The sequence below is a fragment of the Petaurus breviceps genome, unplaced genomic scaffold (assembly GCF_028583685.1).
Source record: "Petaurus breviceps papuanus isolate PSGF00001 unplaced genomic scaffold, PetGlider_PUasm1.0 175, whole genome shotgun sequence".
In the NCBI taxonomy this organism is placed as follows: domain Eukaryota; kingdom Metazoa; phylum Chordata; class Mammalia; order Diprotodontia; family Petauridae; genus Petaurus; species Petaurus breviceps.
The window spans coordinates 29,189,739-29,208,719 of NW_027185764.1; the positions used below are offsets into that span (position 1 = coordinate 29,189,739).

The 18,981-nt window shown below is 42.9% G+C and overlaps 1 protein-coding gene across 4 annotated transcripts in view; it reads right to left on the bottom strand.

Moving 5' to 3' along the window:
* The window catches only part of MAP1B (microtubule associated protein 1B), a 123,727-nt gene that overhangs the window by 10,075 nt on the left and 94,671 nt on the right, over nt 1-18,981 (bottom strand). For all 4 annotated transcript variants that reach the window (XM_069084985.1, XM_069084987.1, XM_069084988.1 and 1 more), the window contains 3 exons: nt 18,840-18,922; nt 16,783-16,923; nt 813-7,335 (listed from right to left, as the gene is read on the bottom strand). In XM_069084985.1, the coding sequence (XP_068941086.1) occupies nt 813-7,335; nt 16,783-16,923; nt 18,840-18,922 (6,747 nt within the window). The remainder of the gene's footprint in view (nt 1-812; nt 7,336-16,782; nt 16,924-18,839; nt 18,923-18,981) is intronic.

Sequence of the window (18,981 nt, forward strand, 5' to 3'; positions counted from 1 at the left end):
ATCTATCTATCTATCTATCTATCTATCTATCTATCTATCTATCTATCTATCTATCTATCTATCATTTCCACAAATGAATGAAAAAGCACTTACTACATAACAAACAGTATGCTAAACAGAGGAGAATCAAAGCGAAAAGTAAAATAATCCCTCTTCCATTCAAGGAGCTTGGATTCTAATTGGGGGAAATCAGATTTTTGTTTTCCACGGTCTTGTGTGTGTGTCTTATAGTATAAGTCCAAATCATCATGGTGATGGTTCAAAGCTATCAATGGGCAGTAATACAAAGGGAAATTTATTTTCAAATTTTGCCTAGGACACACAAATGCCTTGTCCTAACTCCAAATTCAAGACCTGTTTCTGGGGATCCTGAGGCTAACCACCATGCAGATCCAAAGCTCTAATTAGAGCTTGGATATCCTGGATGATAGTGCAAGCAGAGTGCATCAGAATGTTATAGACACAGAATCCAACCTAGACATCCAAGGCCACATCTCTATACTGAACTAGTCCAGTGGGCTAATGTTCAAATGAGAGGTTTGTAAAGTGCTTAGCCCAGTGCCAGACATACAATAGGTGCTTGATAAATGCTTCTTTTCCCCCTCCCTTTCCCCCAGGGTCTACTGAAGGACATCTGGCCGGGGCTTTTTTGTCATGGGTGAATGGGGCATGTGTGAATGTTTAGTGAGGGAGGAACAAAAAAAGAAGGTCTTCTCTTCAGGGGTCCTAGGGAGAGGACTTTAATTTCTGTTGAAAATGTAATCTTGCTACCCCAAATCAAGGCACTTGGGAAAGTGCTGCTCTTGTCTCACCTGCAGCTGCAGTCTTTGCTGACTTGGATGTCGAGGTGTTAGTGGCATTCTTGGTCTCCTTATCCTTCTCTTCTACACGAGAAGCTTTGACTTCTGGCATGGCACTGGTCTTGGTTGTTTTTTCTGCAGATTCCTTCTTCTTTGGAGAAGTAGTTCTGGAGACCTTCTCTAAAGATTCCTTCAAGCCCCCTGGTTTGGGAGAGGCAGCAGACTGCTTAGACTTCCCATCGGCCTTTTTTACCGGTGAGGAAGACTTGGTCTTTGTTCCCGGTTTCTTTGTTTTTGTCTTTTCCTTGAGGTCCTTCTTCAGAGCTTTGCCTAGATTCTGCTCAATAGCCAGGGCCTCTGGGTCGACCATGGAGACATCAGGGTGGCGAGGGGATGGACTTCGGTCTTGCATTGGAACAGGAGGTGGGTCAATGTGCTTGTATGTGACAGTTTTGTCTGTGGGGATGGTTTCAGATTCATCTTCAGAGTCGATGTTGGCATCAGCTGTGATGGAAGGACACTCCTCCGTCTCAGGAGGAACGTCTGAGTCTGTCTGAGATGGGGCCGATTCACTGACTGATGTGGGAGGGGTTTCATCACACTGACGCCCTTGCTGCTTTCCTCCTGGGGGTGGTGGGCCCCCTCCAGCTTGAGTGAGGGGTTTCTCATACTCCTGGGTCTGTTCTTCACTGGCAAACCATTCTAGGGGGTTGGGATTGATGAAGGAAGGTGAGAGTTCTGTCTTGGGGTGCTTATATTCACAGGAAGACACAAGACACAAATCGACATCCTGACGAGCTTGTGTGGGAGATTTCTTTTCTGCAGAGAAACAGTGGTCTGATGTCTCATAGGAGTAGGTAGAAGCTTGGGGAGTTTTGGTAATTTTCTCAGTTGTCTCGTAACAGTAGGTGGGAGACTCAAGAGTCTGACTTGTTCTCTTAGATGTTTCATAGGAATAACTTTCAGAGTCAGGGAAGGTGGTGATTTTTTCAGTAGTCTCATAGGAGTAAGCAGAGTCTCCTGGTGTCTGGCTACCGTCCTCAGAATCATCATAGCCATTGCTGATGTCATCTAAGAGCCTTGAAGTCTTCTCCATCTGTTCATGGGTGTACCCCCCCAGCTCAGGGGTCCTGGTTATCTTCTCACTTGTCTCATAGGAGTATCCACCTTCTTCAGGAGACCTTCTGGTCTTCTCTATAATTTCACAGGCAAAACCACAACCCTCAGGAACCCTGAAGGTCTTTTCAATCGTCTCATAGGAGTAGCCACTATCATGTGGAGACCTGGTAGTTCTTTCTGTCTTCTCATAGGAATAGCTGCCTAATTCATCTGATCGGGAAGTTTTCTCACATGTCTCATACACATAGCCTTCTTCATCAGGAGACCTGGTGGTTTTCTCAGTTTTTTGATAGGTGTAGCTAAAGTCATCAGGTTTCTTCCCCTCTTCCTCTTTCTCTGTGCCAGATGAAGGCAGATGACTATTAAAGGATAGATGGTGCTGCATCGTATCAAACAACATAGAGGAGCGGAAGCCATAGGCTTCATCAGAGGAAGTAGCCATTGACGGAGATGGAGAGGGACTGCGGCAAGTGGACAGGTTCTCTTTGAACGCCGAGGTGGATTCTGAAAACCCGGGTGAATATAAAGGAGATGACTCTCTTGGAGTCAGTGGAGAGATATCAGACTTTGGTGAAAGCTTTTCTCCTTCTAGACTCTGCACTTTCTCAGAGGCGAGTGAAGAATATAATGAAATATCTCGGGGAGGAACGACATCAGAAAGAGCGTCCTCCTGGAGGGGAGAAGCAATCTGTGAAGGGGTGTGTGCTGAAGAGGTAGACGGGGAGGCCTCTACCTGAGAGACTGAGATGAGCTCAGAAAGGTCATTATCTTGGGTATAAGATGGCTCCTCAGCTGGTGGTATCTTATTTGAAAAACTGGACTCCTGCATGTCAGGACTGTAATCCACTTCAGTCGGGCCATTTTCTGATATATGGAGCACACTCATGCCTGCTGTAGGATGGTCTGGAGATTGTCTACTAAAGTCCATAGCCAGAGATTGCTCAGGAGACTCCTGACCAAACTCAATAGACATAGATGACTGTTCAGACTTATGCTCTTGCACTGGCGTTCTGGATTTGGATGTTTTAGGGGAAAAATCTGGTGGTGAAATGGACATTGGTCTTGGGCATTCTTCCTTAGATGGAGACATTTCAGTTTCCTGGAAAGTAGTAGGTGTCTGTACGACAGAGACTGAAAGGGAGTCATCCACCTCCGTGGAGTGTGGTGAGCCAACTTCAGCATGCAAAGAAGGAGACACATCATCAGTTGTTGGTTCTGGAAATGAACTAGTGGCCACTGAAGCTGTGGAAACTGAAGCCACACCTTCTATATGGGAGTAGGTGTCTTCTGCTACACCTTCGTCAACAGGGGTCGCTGATTTATCAGAGACAGTGCCTTCAGAAATGGACATTTTGGTGTCCTCTTTAAAGGATCCAAATTGACTGATATCTATCTGTGTAGGAGAGACATCTCCTCCTAGTTTCCCTTCATCCAATGTCAGGCCTGGCTGAGAACCTACAGCTTCAAAATCTTCCACTTTCTTTTCTTGACCCAAATCTTCCTTTATTGGTATAAATTCGGTGCTTTTCTCATCTTGTTTCTCTTGGAAAAGACCAGTGGAAGTCATTTCAGAAACAGGACTTATTGGAGATGGAGAATCCTGTTTCCCAACCTTTTCTTCAAAAGGGCTCTCAATGTGTCTGCCAGAAGTCTTGACATCAGCACTCAGAAAAGTTTCATATGCAGATTCTGATCCAATCAATGGAGGACTGCGTAAAGGCGATAAGACTTTCTCAATTGGAGACTCAGAGTCAGGCACTGGCTCGTCCATGGGGCTTACTGAGGTTTTCCCATTTTCGTCTTTGGCATCATCAAATTCAAAACTTACAGGAACAGATGGTGCCTTTTCAGTAACATCTGATGGAAGATGGCTGGACTTCTCATCAGTGGGCGATTGGTAGTAAGGAGTGTGGCCAGCACTGCCAGCAGCAGACTGAGATGGAGAAACAACTTCCAGTGTTTTATCCTCTGGGCTTGCACAGTGCTCTTCAAGGACTTCCTGAGGTAGCTCAGGAGATTTGGGGATGACTCCAGCTTCAGCTGAGACTTTAATCTCATTGGGGGTCAGAGAAAAGTTCACACTGCGTTCCCCGAGGGGTGTTTTTGCTACTGGAGATAGAGGAGCTGGGCTCAGGGATGGACTCTTGGCTGGACTAATTTTTTCATCTGAAACTGCGGATGAGTCATCTTTGATTTCTAGCATAGTAGTGGTTTTCATGTTCCTGTCACTGGGATGGTAAGCATCTTGTAGAACAGATTTGCTAAATTTGTCTTCCTCCATTGATGAAGGCGGTGAGATAGTAGAAGCCGAAGCATTATAATCTTTGCCGTCAGTGGCATCCGTCTTTGATCCATCCGATAACCCATTGAAAGCATCAGGAAGCTTGGGCTTGGTGTATTCTTGAGAATACAGTGAAGACTCATATTTGGTGATGTTCACAAATTCCTGAGAAGGAGATTCACTCTCCTCATTGTTTGTCTCGTCACTCATCACATCTCGAGGAGTGGACATCTCATCCATGGGAGTGGGCTCACTGGAAATCTCAATGGTCGACTGTGTGTAGCCTGACGTAGCAGTGAATTCTTCAGGCTGGTCCTCTCGATTCTCCTCATCAGAAACGGTCGCCTCGCTTTCAGAGCCCCCAGGCAAAGTCTCATCATGAATGGAAGAAGCGGGTTCTCTGGCTGGAGACTGGGCTCCTGACTGCTTGCTTGGTGTCAGGAGTAAGCCGTATTTATCCTCAGCATCAGCAACCTCTGCAGCCTTGTCCACCACGGCCATCACGTAATCTTCCTCAGCCAGATGCTTCTCCACTTCATAATCATCATCTCTGGCATCCTCTGTTTTTTCCTCCTCATCTGGTTCCTCCTCTGTCTCTTCGGCTTCTGCTTTCTCAATGATCTCATCCATATCTTCTTCAGCTCGCTCATCACCACCTGCCAGAGATTCCCTTTTTTCCTTGCCATGTGCCTCCACCTTCATATCTTCCTCGGCTTCCTCTTCCTCGTCGAGTCCCCTTGCCTTCTCTGCTCCATGTTTGGCACTGCTCAGAGGCACGTTTTCGTCACCTTCATAGTCAGGTTCCTCAGCTTCCTCTGTTTCTGCCTTTTCTTCATAATCTCCAGCTTCTGATGATTCTTCAAAACCTGTTCCTTCATCCTCAAACTTCTCATTGTCATCTTCCCTGTGCTTCTCTGCTGGCTCCAGCTCCTCAGGGGTCTGTTCACATTCCCCTTCCACCTCGGTAGTAGTAATGCCCTCATCAGGAGACTCAGCAGGACCTTTAATGACTTCAGTTTCTTTCTGGATGACGTAAGCTTCGACCTGTTCGGTTTCTGTCACTTTTTCTTCATCTTCTATTAGTTCGAGCTGAGGTTTGGTCTCTTTGAGAACATCGACTTCTTCAGCTTTGAGTTCTTCAAAGTCCTTGGTCAAGTCTTCAGGGGAGGACATGAGGGACCTCTCAGCTTCAAGTTCCTTGGCAGGACCTGTTGTGGCGATTCCGGTGGCTGTTGCTACGGCGGCGGCTGTTGCGGCTGTGCCAATGGCGGCTACTGTGGCTTCAGAGACCTTGCTTTCTTTCTTAACCACCTTAATTTTCCCTTTCTCTTTTGGCTTTCCAGTGGCAGTGGTCTCTTTCTTGATGGGTTCTTCCTTCTTCTGTACTTTAGGTTTCAGTACGGGCTTTTTGGCTTCAGACACAGAAGTAGACAATTTCTTTGCGTCTTTAGGAAGCTTTTTAATGTCTTTTTTAATTTCCTTTTCTTCTTTCTTAATTTCCTTTTTATCTTCCTTTTTCACCTCCTTTTTGATTTCCTTCAGTGGTGTTTCTTTCTTTGTCTCCTTTTTGGGTTCTTTTTTCTCTTCTTTCTTGACCTCTTTCTTGACGTCTTCCTTTTTCGGTTTCTCCTCCTTCTTGAGAGGAGCTTTTTCCTCTTTTTTAGTTACTTCTTTCTTTGGCTTTTCCTTTTCTTCCTTCTTGTCCTCAGATTTTGCTTTCACTTCCTTTTTCACCATTTTGTCCTTGGTGACCTTGGGTTTGACATCTGTGGCTTGCTTTTCAGCCACCTCAGCCTTCACCACAGAGTGATCCTCCTTGTTAGAAACCTCCTTTTCAGGCACTGAAGGTTTGGCTTCTGTTTTTATTGGTTTCTCCTTTTTCACTATTACTTTTTCTTTGTTTTCAATTTTGGGTGCCTTTTCCACATGGTTGATTTTAGTTGTTTCAGGTGTTTCTTCTTTAGACTCTTTCCTAACTGGTTTGCTGGAGAGTGTCTTTGCAACAGGTTTGAGGCTTTCCCGGCTATCTGTTCTCTGTTTGAGTTTTACTTGTTTCACTGCTGGACTAGCCACTTGGCCAGAGAGATCCTTCTGGGTGACCATGGGCTGCTTCAGGAAGTCTAAATGTTTGAGTTTTTCCAGTCCTTCTAGTATGTTGTATTGGGTGCTGTTTCCAGGAAACAGGACTCGGATGATTTTCTCTGCAGGATTTGCTGGATGCCACACAATCAAAGAAGAAACCGAGGTCAAATAGGAAATAGGAATATCTACTTCTTGACCATTTGGCAGGATTAGTTCAGCCTTGTCTTTGTTGGTTCCAGTCCATTGGTTCATAAAGTATTGCATCTCCTTGCTGCTCTTTACTGGGTTGAGGACATACATCTCAAGCTTCCCTACTCCCATCTTCTGAAAGAGAATGACAGGATCAATGGTATTCCCTACACTTCTAGAGAGAGGTTCTGGTTTCATGGACAGCTTGTTTAAGTATTGGAGGGTGAAGCAAGCCTCTTCAATGCTTCTCTTCATTTTGATATTTGGATCAGGGTTTTTCAGGTTTTCAGGTACGTTGAGAAAGACAACTCCCAAATCAGGAGAGATCAGGTTTTTCATCCAGTCACTGTTGGTGGTAGAACCCTGGGACTGTTCCTCTTCCAGTTCAGCAATCTTCCTCTGGAGCATGCTGTTGATTCCTGGCAAGTTGTCATCTCCAATGTGGGTGAGTAGAATGGAGTCCACCCGGTCCAAGTGTCTAATAAGTTTCCAGAAGCAGGATTTTCTTTCTGATCCTCCGTTGATAAGCATATTGAATCCATTGACAGCAAACAGTGCCGAATCACCTCTCCCCCCTGGGAAAATGTAACAACAGGGTTTGGAGAGCTTCAGAAATCCTCCTGATGTGGGAGGTTCCAGTATGTCAAAGGGAGATGGGACTTCCACTGATTCTGACAAATATTCAGTAAACTCTGAAAGTCCTTCCATTTCTGGTAATATTGAAGCGGAGTTGAGTTTAATATTGATGAAGTCCTGAAGGTTATGTCTGTCAAGGTTTGAATTCTTCCAGTCCCCTTCCTCGGGACAGAATAGGGTTAGGCTGGCTTTGTTGGCAGGATGGGTAGTACTCAGTAATTCCCCAATCTGGGATAAGGGGGGAAAAGAAGAGAAAGGATATTTAGGTGAATGTAGTCAATGAACCATCATTATCTTAAGTTAACAAGATGCTGACACAGAGCCAATGAGATGAATGGCATATGAGGAGGTAACGTACTTTCTCTTTTTTTAAATGTCAAAGGAGGAGGCTTTGACGAGTCATTTTGCCACCACCAGAAAACTTTCCTTTTGGTTCTACAATATATACCAGATCTAAGAAATAAAAGTATGCATGCATGAATGTATGCATGTATGTATATGAATACATACATACACATATATATATACACACATACATATATGTATATATACACACTCTCTCTGTGTGCACTTGTTGCCATATATATATATATATATATATTTTTTTTTTTTACAGAAAAACTGGGGCTTCTTTCAAAATTTAGTAGGTAAGACACTACCAAATTCCACTGTCTGGGTGATAGGGAGATGCTTACTGCTCCAAAATGATTAAATTTTAGAATGAATGTGGCACAGCAGAAAGTGCAGGACTGGGAGTTATTGCATCTAAGTTTAAAGCTTGACTCTACTACTACCTGTATGACCTTGGACAAGTCACTTTTCTCTGGATCTCAGTCTTATCTATAAAATGAAGGACTTGGACTAGCTGTTCTCTAAGGCCCCTCCCAGCTCTCTATTTATTACTCTATAAGATTTTCATTTTTGAATTAATTTTTTTCAGTTTATCAAGATTTATTTTCTCTCTTTCTCATGCATCCTCCCTATTCCCACCACTCCTAAGAGATTTTTTTTTTAGAACATGAGTAGTCTGCCCATAGAGTCTAAGAGAACAGCTCTGCAAGTACAAATGCTGAGGCAGAAATTATTAAAGCAGTTATACAATTTTATGATTGTGTCAAAATTATTTCTTCCTTCATTTACTCATGATTAAATATGAAAGTTATGCTCAAATATAATTCTCTCCTATTGTTTTAGGGGAAGCTGAGTGAGTGGATGAGGATGAGATTTGGTCTCACATGCATCGGCTAGCTTTCCCTCCACAATAGCTCCGTGGTAGGCAGAGAAACAAGAAGCCTGCAAAATGGATTGTGGCTTAATATAAAAAGGTCATTTCTTTTCATCCAAAGTCCAGATTTATAGACACAGCCTTGATGGACTTGAGGCCCATCTTAAGCCCAGGATTCAGCAAAACTCAGAAACCAGCTCAGATAACATATCAGACTGAAAAGGAATTATGGGTACACAATAACAAATGATGAAGTGGCAAAGAAAAAAACCGTGTCCTTTGGTTTCTAGGTTTCCCAAAACAATGCTAGTTTGAATTCCTATCTTTTCTTGAATGCAGCAGGGTTTTCCCCGGCTCATACTCCTACTGAATATTGTTTTCTTAGGGTTTGTTTTATATGATGATGATATTTGGAAAGAAACCAAATGTAGCCACATTTAACTTCTTTCCAAATATGATCATGGGAAAGACAATATCTAATTTTTTCCTTCATTTGGTTCCAAAGAAAAAGAACTCTTGATATTGTAAACCTCTTGATCTGGAGCCTGTACAATTTTCTTTAGATGGCCACAAAATACTGCATGACTATGATGCTGCCATGATATCTTTGTGGCTTTGACAAAAGACAGTCTAAGACCACCCAGGAGTTAGATTGTTGAAGATACTACTTTGCCAATACTACATCCAACAAAGATTCTGGGCAACTCCTTGTGTATCTCCCACTGACTGTCTTCTGTCTGTATAATAATTCCCTTCTCCCATCCTGTCGATGTGCCACACTAATCTATACTCTTCAATTCCTATTATCTAGAACCTTAGAACAAAGTTACATGCCCCTACTCCCTCTTACTGCACTTTCAAATATAACCCCAGGGCAGTTCTATCAGACTCGAAGTACTTTGCTCTGTCACTCTGTCTATCTCTGTGTCTCTTACTTTCTGACCGAGTTCCGCTATGTCACTCAGGCTAGAAGTGCAGTGGCCACTCAAGGGCCTGACCCCACAGTTGATCAGTAAGGAATCTTTGACCTGTTCCATTTCTAAGTCGTTTCCATGACACTAATTCATCCTGGCTCTTATCCTACCTGTCTAACCAATCCTCAGGCTTCTAAGCTGGCTTATCACCCCTGTCACTCCCTAACAATGGGTATTCCCTCAAAATTTGTCTTGGGGCCCCTTCTCTTCACTCTCTTCTGTAACTTTATAAGCTCCCATTTGGCTACATTTTTATGCAGATGACTCACGATTATCTATCTAGCCCCAATCTCTCCCGAGCTTTAGTTCAGCATCAACAACTACCCGTTGGACATTCATACTGAATTTCCCAGAGATACCTCAAACCTGACATGTAGATTATTGTTCTCACCAAACCTACTTCTCTTCAAAATGTGCCTATTTCTGTCAAAGTCATTACCATTCTTCTAGTCTCTTAGATTCAGTCTTAGAATCATCTGGTACCAAATCTTTTACCTCCATAATACATCTCAAAACTGAACCCTTCTCTTCACTCACACATAAATCCTTTTAGTTCAAGCCTTCATCACTTCTTAATTATATTATTGAAATCACATTCTAATTGGTTTCTCTGCCTCCAGTCTCTCCCTGTTATAGGCCATTCTCCACACTGTTGCCAAAGGGAAGTGCAGAGGTGACTATGTCACTCCCCATCTTTATATACTCCAGTGGTTCCCTACTGCCTCTAATACCTAATAGAAATCTTGCTATCTAGCTTTAAAAGCCCTTCAGAACTTGGCTCCAACTTATCTTTCTAGCCTCCTTGTATACTGCCCTTCCTTTCCCCTTGCTGCCTATATTTTTGGATCCTGACAAACTGGCCTTTTTTTGTTCCTCACACTACAAAGGGACTCTATCTCCATGCCTTTGGACGGGCCATCTCCCATGCTTGGAATGCACTTCCTCCTCAACCTCTAAGAGAAAATCCCTCTTTTTGTTTGAGATGAAACTCAAGGACTATCCTCTACATGAAGCCTTTCCTAATCTCCTCCATGCCTTCCCCTCCTTTCCCTGCTAACTACTTTGCATTTATTTGTATTTATTCTGTACAAAAAGTACTGCCTCCTCACACTAGAAAGTAAGCTCCTATCACAGAAAAAGGAAGAGAATTCATATGTACAAAATATTTATATCAAGGGGTGTGTGTGTGTGTGTGTGTGTGTGGTGGGAAAGAATTGGAAACTGAGGGCATGCCTATCAACTGGAGAATAACTAAACTAACTATGTTTATGATTATGATGGAATGTTACTGTGCTGTAAGAAATGATGAAAGGGATGGTTTCAAAAGAATCTGAGAAGACTTATATGAACTGATGCAAAGTGAAGGGAACAGAACTAGGAAGACATTGTACACAGTAATAATATTTTAAGTACAACCAACTGTGAAAGATTCAACTACTCCAATCAACACAATTATCCATGACAATTCCAAAGGATCCACAATTTTAAAAAATGCTATCCACTTCCAGAGAGAGAACTGATGAAATGTGAATGCAGATGAAAGCATACTTTTTTCACTAATTTTTGCGGGCTTTTTTTCACAATGTAACTAATGTGGAAATGTTCTGCACAACTTCACATGTGGTATCATATTGCTTGCCTTCTCAATGGGTAGGGGAGGTGGGGAGAGAGGGAGGGAGACAATGTAGAACTAAAAATAAAATTAAAGACATAAAAATTTTTTTAAAAAGAAAGTAATCTCCTTGAGAGCAGGGATTGTTTCATTGATTTTATTTGTATCACCAGTACCTAGCACACAGGTTATTTTTTTTTTAAAGCAATAGGGGTTAAGTAACTTGCTCAAGGTTACATGGCCAGTTATTTCTGGGTGTGGTGCTGAGTATCTGAGCCCGGATTTGATCCAGGTCATCCCGACACTGGAGCCGGTGCTCTTACTCGCTGAGCCACCTGGCCACCCCTAGCACACAGGTTATTAATAAATAATTGTTGATTTATTGGTTGACCTCATGATTAGTCACTTCTTAGACTCAACCACTGCCTTATAATTTCTAACTCCCTATACTTTCTGTCACCCTTGCCCTGTTAATCTTCAAGCCTGGGGAATTCCAACCTGCTTCCAGGCTGGTACACATTGCTGTGGAATCATAAAATTGTGCTGATCTCCTCCCTTATAAATGAATGCCATCTAACCTCAGCAGGTCCCTCAATGCTGCTTTGTAATTATTCACTAAAATAGTGAATCAATAAGAGTTGAACCAGTCATTTACCTCATATTGATTCCTTATTTCATCCCCTATGCTGTGTGACTATTCCAAACTTTTTCTTCTGTCCTTAAGGTACCAATCCCACCTCATATATAAGCTCACAGCACGTGATCTCACCTTTTATTTTACTAAGAATATTAAGGTTATCTGAGGAGCTCCTTCAACTCTGTCCTTTTATCATTTAAAAACTCAGTTCTTTATAAAGTCCTTTACTTTCCTCCTGAGTCAGAAAAAGAGGCATCCCAAATCCTTGCCAGAGCTCGTGCCGCTACCTGTGCCCTTGATCTCAACTCTTTTCTGATGGCTTCAGGACCTCAATGCATGAATCAATGAGTCATTCATATTCTCTCTCCCTCTCTCTCTCTCCCCCCCTCCTCATTTCCCCCTGCCTCTCTCTCTCTCTCTCTCTCTCTCTCCTTCTCCCACTTCTCCTACAACCCCATCCTCTCCTCTGGGTCTCTTCTCTTCACAAATGTGTAGGTTTCCTCCATCTGAAAGAGAAGATTCCCTCAACCTTTGTATCCTCTTGAACAGCTGTACCATCTCTCTTCTTTTTTGCTAAACCTCATGAAAAAATACCTTTAAGTCAAAAATCTCCACTTCCTCTCCTCACCAGTCCCTTGAAATCTGGATTCTGTCCCCACAATCCTGCCATTATTCTCTCATTGTTCACCAATGAACTCAATACCAAACCCAATGGTCTTTTCCTAGGCCTCATTTTCTTCAATCTGGCATTTCAGTTAGTCAATTTGCATTGATTAAGGGCCTGCCAAATACCAGACACGATACATTAAGTCCTGAGGATACAGAGAAAAGCGAAAAACAATGCATGCTCTCAAGAAGTTTACTGGCTAATTGGAAAGACAGCATGCAGTTATATTCGAATAAGATGTTTAAAGGGTAAATTAGAAGTAATCAACAGAGGGAAGGCATTCGTATTATGGGAGATCAGGAAAGGCTTCCTATAGAATATGGGACTTGAAGGAATCCAGGGAGGGCAGGAGATGGAGATAAAGAAGGGACAGAGTCCCTAGCAATGGGGGCAGCCAGTGAAAATGTCTGGAGTTGAGATATAGAGTGTCTTGTGGGAGGAACAGCTAGGAGGCAAGTGTCACCATATTGTAGAGTATACTGTTGTAAGGAATAGGGCGTGAGTAGACTGGAAAGAGAGGAAGAGTCTAAATTATGAAGATCTTTGAATAAAGACAGAAGATTTCATGTTTACTCTGGGAGGTGACATGGATACCCTAGTCACTCTTCTCCACATTAGACATTCTCTTCCCTTCTCTCTTTCTACATTATCTTCCTTGGCAAAACATCCACTTCCATGGGTTCAAATATCACCTCCACATGGATGGTTCCAAATTTAGACCTCTAGTCCTGACTTCTCTCATGAGTTTTTGGCCAAAATTTCCAGCTAATCAATGGATATTTTCTTTGGGTATTCAACCAGTATCTTGAAGTAAACATATCCAAAGAAGAATTTATTATCTTTCCCTTAAAAGGGAAAATTATCTACTCCTCCCTCCAAATTCCTGATTTTTCTGTTAATGTTATAAATCATCACTATTTACCCAGTCACTCAAGTTGGTAATACAAGTGTTACTTTCAAGCCTTCCTTCTTCACTTTTAACATCAAATATATCCATTCTACTTATCTGATATTTCTTAGATTATCCCTTCTTCCACTTTCAATTCTCACTGCCACCACTCTTATTACCCCATTGAACTCAGGAAGATGAATCCTCCTGATTCCAAGCCCTGTGACACCAAGCTGCTCCTGGCAATACAAAATTAAGCAAGTGATGATGAGATGTCACAACTTCATTGCTGAATCATTGTTCTACTCCTTATTGACCTATTTCCCCTAGTCTCTGATAATGAGGTGGTCCTTTTCCTTACCAAGGCCAACCCCTATCCACATGAAAACCTTTAACGACCAAGGCAGTAAGCTCCCTCCACAACCTATTCCAAAGACAACAACCATTAATTTCTTCATTATTTCTAAATACATATTTTCATTTTGAGTGTCACTTCCTCTTTCATTTTCTCCTCCAGTTTCCTGTAAAGTACCTCACTATCTTCAAATTTTAACTTCATGCACTAATAAATTTAGGACCCTAACATTTAAAGCTTGAATGGCCCTTAGCGATTGGCTAGCTCAAACTACTCATTTCAATTAGAGGAAACTCAGGGAGGGAATATGCTACTAGTCTAAGGTCATACCAGTAATTCCAACCCAAACAAATCTTTTTTATATGTTCTTAAACAAAAAAAAAATTTACAGGCCCCCAGTGACTATGATATTTATTTCATTTAGAATCTCAGCTAGGACAACCTCTTTCTATTCCTGAGGTGTTCTCTATTTGCAATCTTACTATGAATGAAGTAAATTCTGATGTTATGGCATGAGATCTAGTCCCTAACTGGCTACTACAAGATTGTCCAAGTATTTGAGAGATTGCTCCTGCAAATGAGTGGGAAGATTCAGGTTTAGACTATGGCCACTGAGCTGCGCAGGCAAATTCTCACGATGTTTAATCTTAAAGTAGATTTTCTAGGTCATTGCTGCTTTTTCCCTTCTCCTCCAAAAAGTATGGAAAGTGCTCAATATCACCCAGGTAGACTCAGAACAACTAATTTTCAAGGGTATGGCTCTGTTTACAAAGTACTAAAATATATCTTGCTGTCAGAGTATCAAAGGTAACACAGGGGTTACGGGGGAATTTGCAGTGAGGTCTGAAGCCCTATTAATTTAAAAGAAGATATAACATAATCAGTAGTTCTCAGCCAGAGGTTGTGGAAATGTAGGGAATCAATTGCAAAATCATAACAATAATTATAATAATAGCTTATGTTTACATGCAAGCACAGCACAGCTGATCAAAAGAACTAAGGACCTATGTTCTCCACATACTGGATGGGTGACCCTGGACCAGTCATTTAACCTCTCATTGTCCCAAGCAAATCTCTCAGTTGAAAGGAGGTGCTGAACTGCTTGAGTGGAGGGAGTTCCTCACTGGAAACTGTCTACAAACCACGATTTAAAAAAAAAAAATTGTCTATGTAAATTGGGCTTCATGATTACAAAGCATTTTCATGCTCTCATTTATCCTCCCCAAAATGCTGTAAAGTGGGTGATACAAGGATCATTGTTTTATGGAAAACCACAACTCAGAGAGGGTGAAGGACCTGCCAGGATCATGAAGTCAATAAGCAGCAGACTTGGGGGCTCAGATTCAGGTCTCTGATGCCCAAGTTCAGTGCTTTGAATACACGTGGGGAGGGAAGCATCATTTTGTAGGACATCTCGGGGTCAAGTGGTTTCTGTTCAAATTCCTCCTTTGATACATATTATCCATGACTTGGGCAAAAGTCACTTAATGACTCAGTTTCTTTGTCTGTAAAATAGGAATAATAATTCTTGCCTTGCTTCCTTTATAGGATTATTGTGAGAAAAGTACTATATAAATGTGAGTTGTTATTATTAACAGGGTATTTAGAGTTCTAAAGGACCTTAGAGATTGTTTTATTTACCCCAATCATTTTATGGATGACATAACTGACGTCCTGAGAGAGGAAGTGAGCTACCAAAAGTTAGATAGTTAAGCAGCTGAGTTGGGACCCAAACTCAGGTCTTCTGACTTCCAACCCAGCGTCCTTTGCACTTGGCTTCTCTACAAACCTTACAGGAAGGGGTGAGACAGGTGGGCTCTTGGCCCACTTCTCACTTTCGCAGGCTGTGTCCTCTGCCCTAAGAAACCTATGGCCCCAAACCTCATGAATCTGGGATTTCAAGCTACCAGTTAAATGTTGCTTGTGGTGGTTCCTCCCTCCCCCTCCCTGGTGAACTGAGAGAGAAGTCCAGTTATGTCAGCTGACCAGGGCGGGGGTGAGGGTCCAAAAGCACTCAGGTGAACCAAATGAGACCGGACAGTTTGTATACAGCTCTTGCAAGTCAGGAAAAAAAGCACACCCAGAACCCTGAAGGAGACACTGTAATAACACAGAGTTAAGCAATGGAGATTTGAGTCTTTCACAGTCCCCGGAAGCCCAAGAGCCTGCCATGTGGGCAGCACCATATAAAATACGAAGCAGTTCATTTGTCAGCCCCTCCGCACAGTGTCCTGCTATCTATCGGTCGCTGGCTAGCAGGTAAGAGCTTGTGGTGACAAAGACATTGGGTTTGATCTGGACTGGTGCATTAGAACAGACATGAAGGAACCACCCATTTTAGAGAAACGTGTTCTGTGAATACCGTGAGCTTAGCCCAGACTCTCTGTTCTCATGGCTTTCCAAGCCAGGACAAACTAAAATCCTTTTTCTGATTTGGGTGTGGTTTTGTAAAAGTCATATCATAAATGACACATCATTCAAGATGCCAGTGGACCAGAAGCACTGAGGGTCTGGCTTTAAGTCAGATACTTGCGCTCACTTATTCTCTGGACCTCTCTCTTATGTGCAGGTTTCTGTTGGTCAATGGACACATCTTCCCCTTTCTACACTGTCTCATCATCCTTCCCAAGTTCACACAAAGAGATTGGACATTAAAAACAGCAGGCAGCTGATATATGTCTAACAGGGATGGGGAACCTGCAGCCTCGAGGCCACATGTGGCCTTCTAGGTCCTTGGGTGCGGCCTTTTGACTTAGTCCAGGTTTTACAGAACAAATCCTTTAATTAAGGGGATTTGTTCTGTGAAGTTTGGATTCAGCCAAAGGGCCGCACTTGAAGACATGGAGGGTCTAGGAGTGGGAGACACAGAAGGCTAAGATTGCCTGCTTAATGGTTAGGATTTAAATGCAAGAGAAGTCTAATATGCTGGAATTAAGGATAAGACACCTTTTTGCCAGCTCTGTTATTGATTTAATCTATGTCCCAGGCCTCTATGGACCTCAGTTTTAACATCTGTGAAATGATTATAATACCTAGCTCCTACTTACATCACAAAGACACTATGAGAAGGGATTAAAAGAGTGACCAAGTGCTTTGAGAATCTGTTGGCCAGAGACACCCTTGGAAGACTAGATGAGATGTCAGCCACAGCCATGCTCATTTCCAATACGAAGGCATGTTCTAACTGTCTTGCCACCTGCCTGCCTCACCCCCGCCCCCCAGGTACCCAAATTAACCTGATAGTGTCAAGCTGAACCAACACAATATACTGAATGTTTTAAGTGCAATAACGTGCCTCTTCTGGTCCAGAACTCACCTCTTGATCAGTAAAAATCTCTATGAAGTTCTGGAAAGAGAAAGAACCTGACTGGAGAATCAGTTCTCCTGTGTTTTCAAAACATTGTCCGGTCAGCACAAGCAGTTTGTGTCTGGCGGCGTCTGTGATCATCAGGCGCACCTGAAAAGGAGGAGACGGGTGAGGCCGTGGGCTGGTAGGGCTCTTGAGAGTTAGCAGGGGACCCCAAGAATTCTCTGGCTTTGTTCTCCCAGAGGGTCCCCCCATGCAGTCACTGTCTGTAACTGCCAAGCCAATTCCCAGCTCCGGCTAAGGACCAGGCACTGAGGTCAGCAGAAGGCCTATTAATACTATTTTTTGAGCTACCAAAGAAATCAATAATAATTTCAACCCTTCCAATTGCAGTCCTCCCACAACTGGCCATCCATATGTTGCATGGTTTCTCTGAAGTGTCCACTAACACTTGACTTCTGAGTCAAGGGCTGGCTTAACAAAGCTCTACCGAATTCCACCAAGTACAGCAGAATCTGATATTTCCTTGGCTGTCATATAATATCATGAGTAATCATTACTAAGCTGACAGGCTGGCCAGTTAGAGGTTACCTGTGTACATACGTGGTCAGCCTCTGCCAGCAAAGGTTCTATCCCTTCCTATTGGTAGCCAAAGGGATGTCCCAAACTCTGATGTCTTAGCATGGTCAGCACGAATCTTCATGGTAAATAGGGGTAAAATGAACCCTTCAATTCAGTTTCTAGTCTTGACTACACTGCAGAAACATCCATATACCTTAACAAAAGTCCCTAGCGGGAGAAGTCAGCCTGTCATGCAGTGGGCTTATTAAAATGCAATCTTCTCCTTGATGGGTCAAGTCCATTGACTCTCCTTTTGGGGAAGAAGTGCTGCTGAGTGCACTTTGCCTTCTGGTGTGTTGCTACCCTCTTATCTGTTCCAAAGGCATTGCTAAAGTCTTGAAAATAAATAAATGCCTGACCTTATCTTTCCCTCCTCCATGACTACTGGCTTCTGCAGGCAGTCTGCCAACTCATGTATAAAACCTCTGGCTTTTTTCAGCCACAAAATTGCTTCCTGACTTGCAAGTCACTGATATATGGCTGTCAACATCACTTTCCTCATCAACCCTGTTTCTTAATGGATAGTCAAAGGGGTTCTGCCAGTTTGAAGGTCAGGGGCGGAAGTGGGAATCAATCTCAGCATGTCTGAGCACACTAGGCCAAGCTACAGGATATATGGAGAGCCAGAAGAAAGGATTGTGAAAGTTTAATGGAGGCCTCCAGGGACTAGGGCTACTTTGAACCCGGAGTGCCATTCCACTTGCTAAATAGTGTTCCATATAATAAAGAAAATGGAACATGAGCCAGATCAATTCCCTGGCCTCAGTGATGAGACTCTTGGCCTTAGTTGAGTTCCTATTTCAGAGCATACTTTGAATGCACTGAATTTCAGAGCATGGGGCTTAATTAAGAGAATGGTGATACAGAGAGGCCCCCTGAGCTATCTTTGAGATGGTATCCACATTCACTCACCCTACCATATGTCTCTTGAACCCCCACTTCAACTTCCTTTTTTTCTGTATGTACACCTAATTCTCTAAACAGAAGAGTTGGCTCCATTCTTTGGAGGATTTCTTCCCATTCCTCCTTCCCCCCACCCACAACAACACACATACACCCCAACCTCCTCCAGCAAAGTGATGCGACCCTGAAATTACAAGACCAGTTCTGACCCTTAGTTTCTTCAACCTTTGCTTTGCTAAAGGTGGGACAGGGTCAAGTTCAGAGAAACCAATTTAGGATAGACCATGGGCATAAACCGGGAGGGGATATAGGAAGAGAAATTCTTCACTGATTAATGAGAAGAAACTAGGCTTGGAAGAGGTGAATTCCTGGGTTCTGGCAACAGTTTCTGGGTCCCTTTTTCTTCCCCAGCCCCACTCCTCTAACCTGCTCTAACTCGGGTGTTTGCCCTGTCCCTCTGTCTGTGAGGGGCATGGGGTGGGGTGGGAAGAGGAGGAGGAGCCCTAGCCCCAGAAACATATTGCTGACTGGACTGGCTTTACCTCTGTGCTGACTGCTTCATCTGAAGGGTTGATCAGGACGACAGTCTCTAAAACGTCACTTCGGTGGTGAAGAATTTTCTGTCCTATAAGCATAAACACCACAGAAAAAGGAAAGTGTTAGCTTTTCCAGATAAAAACCAAC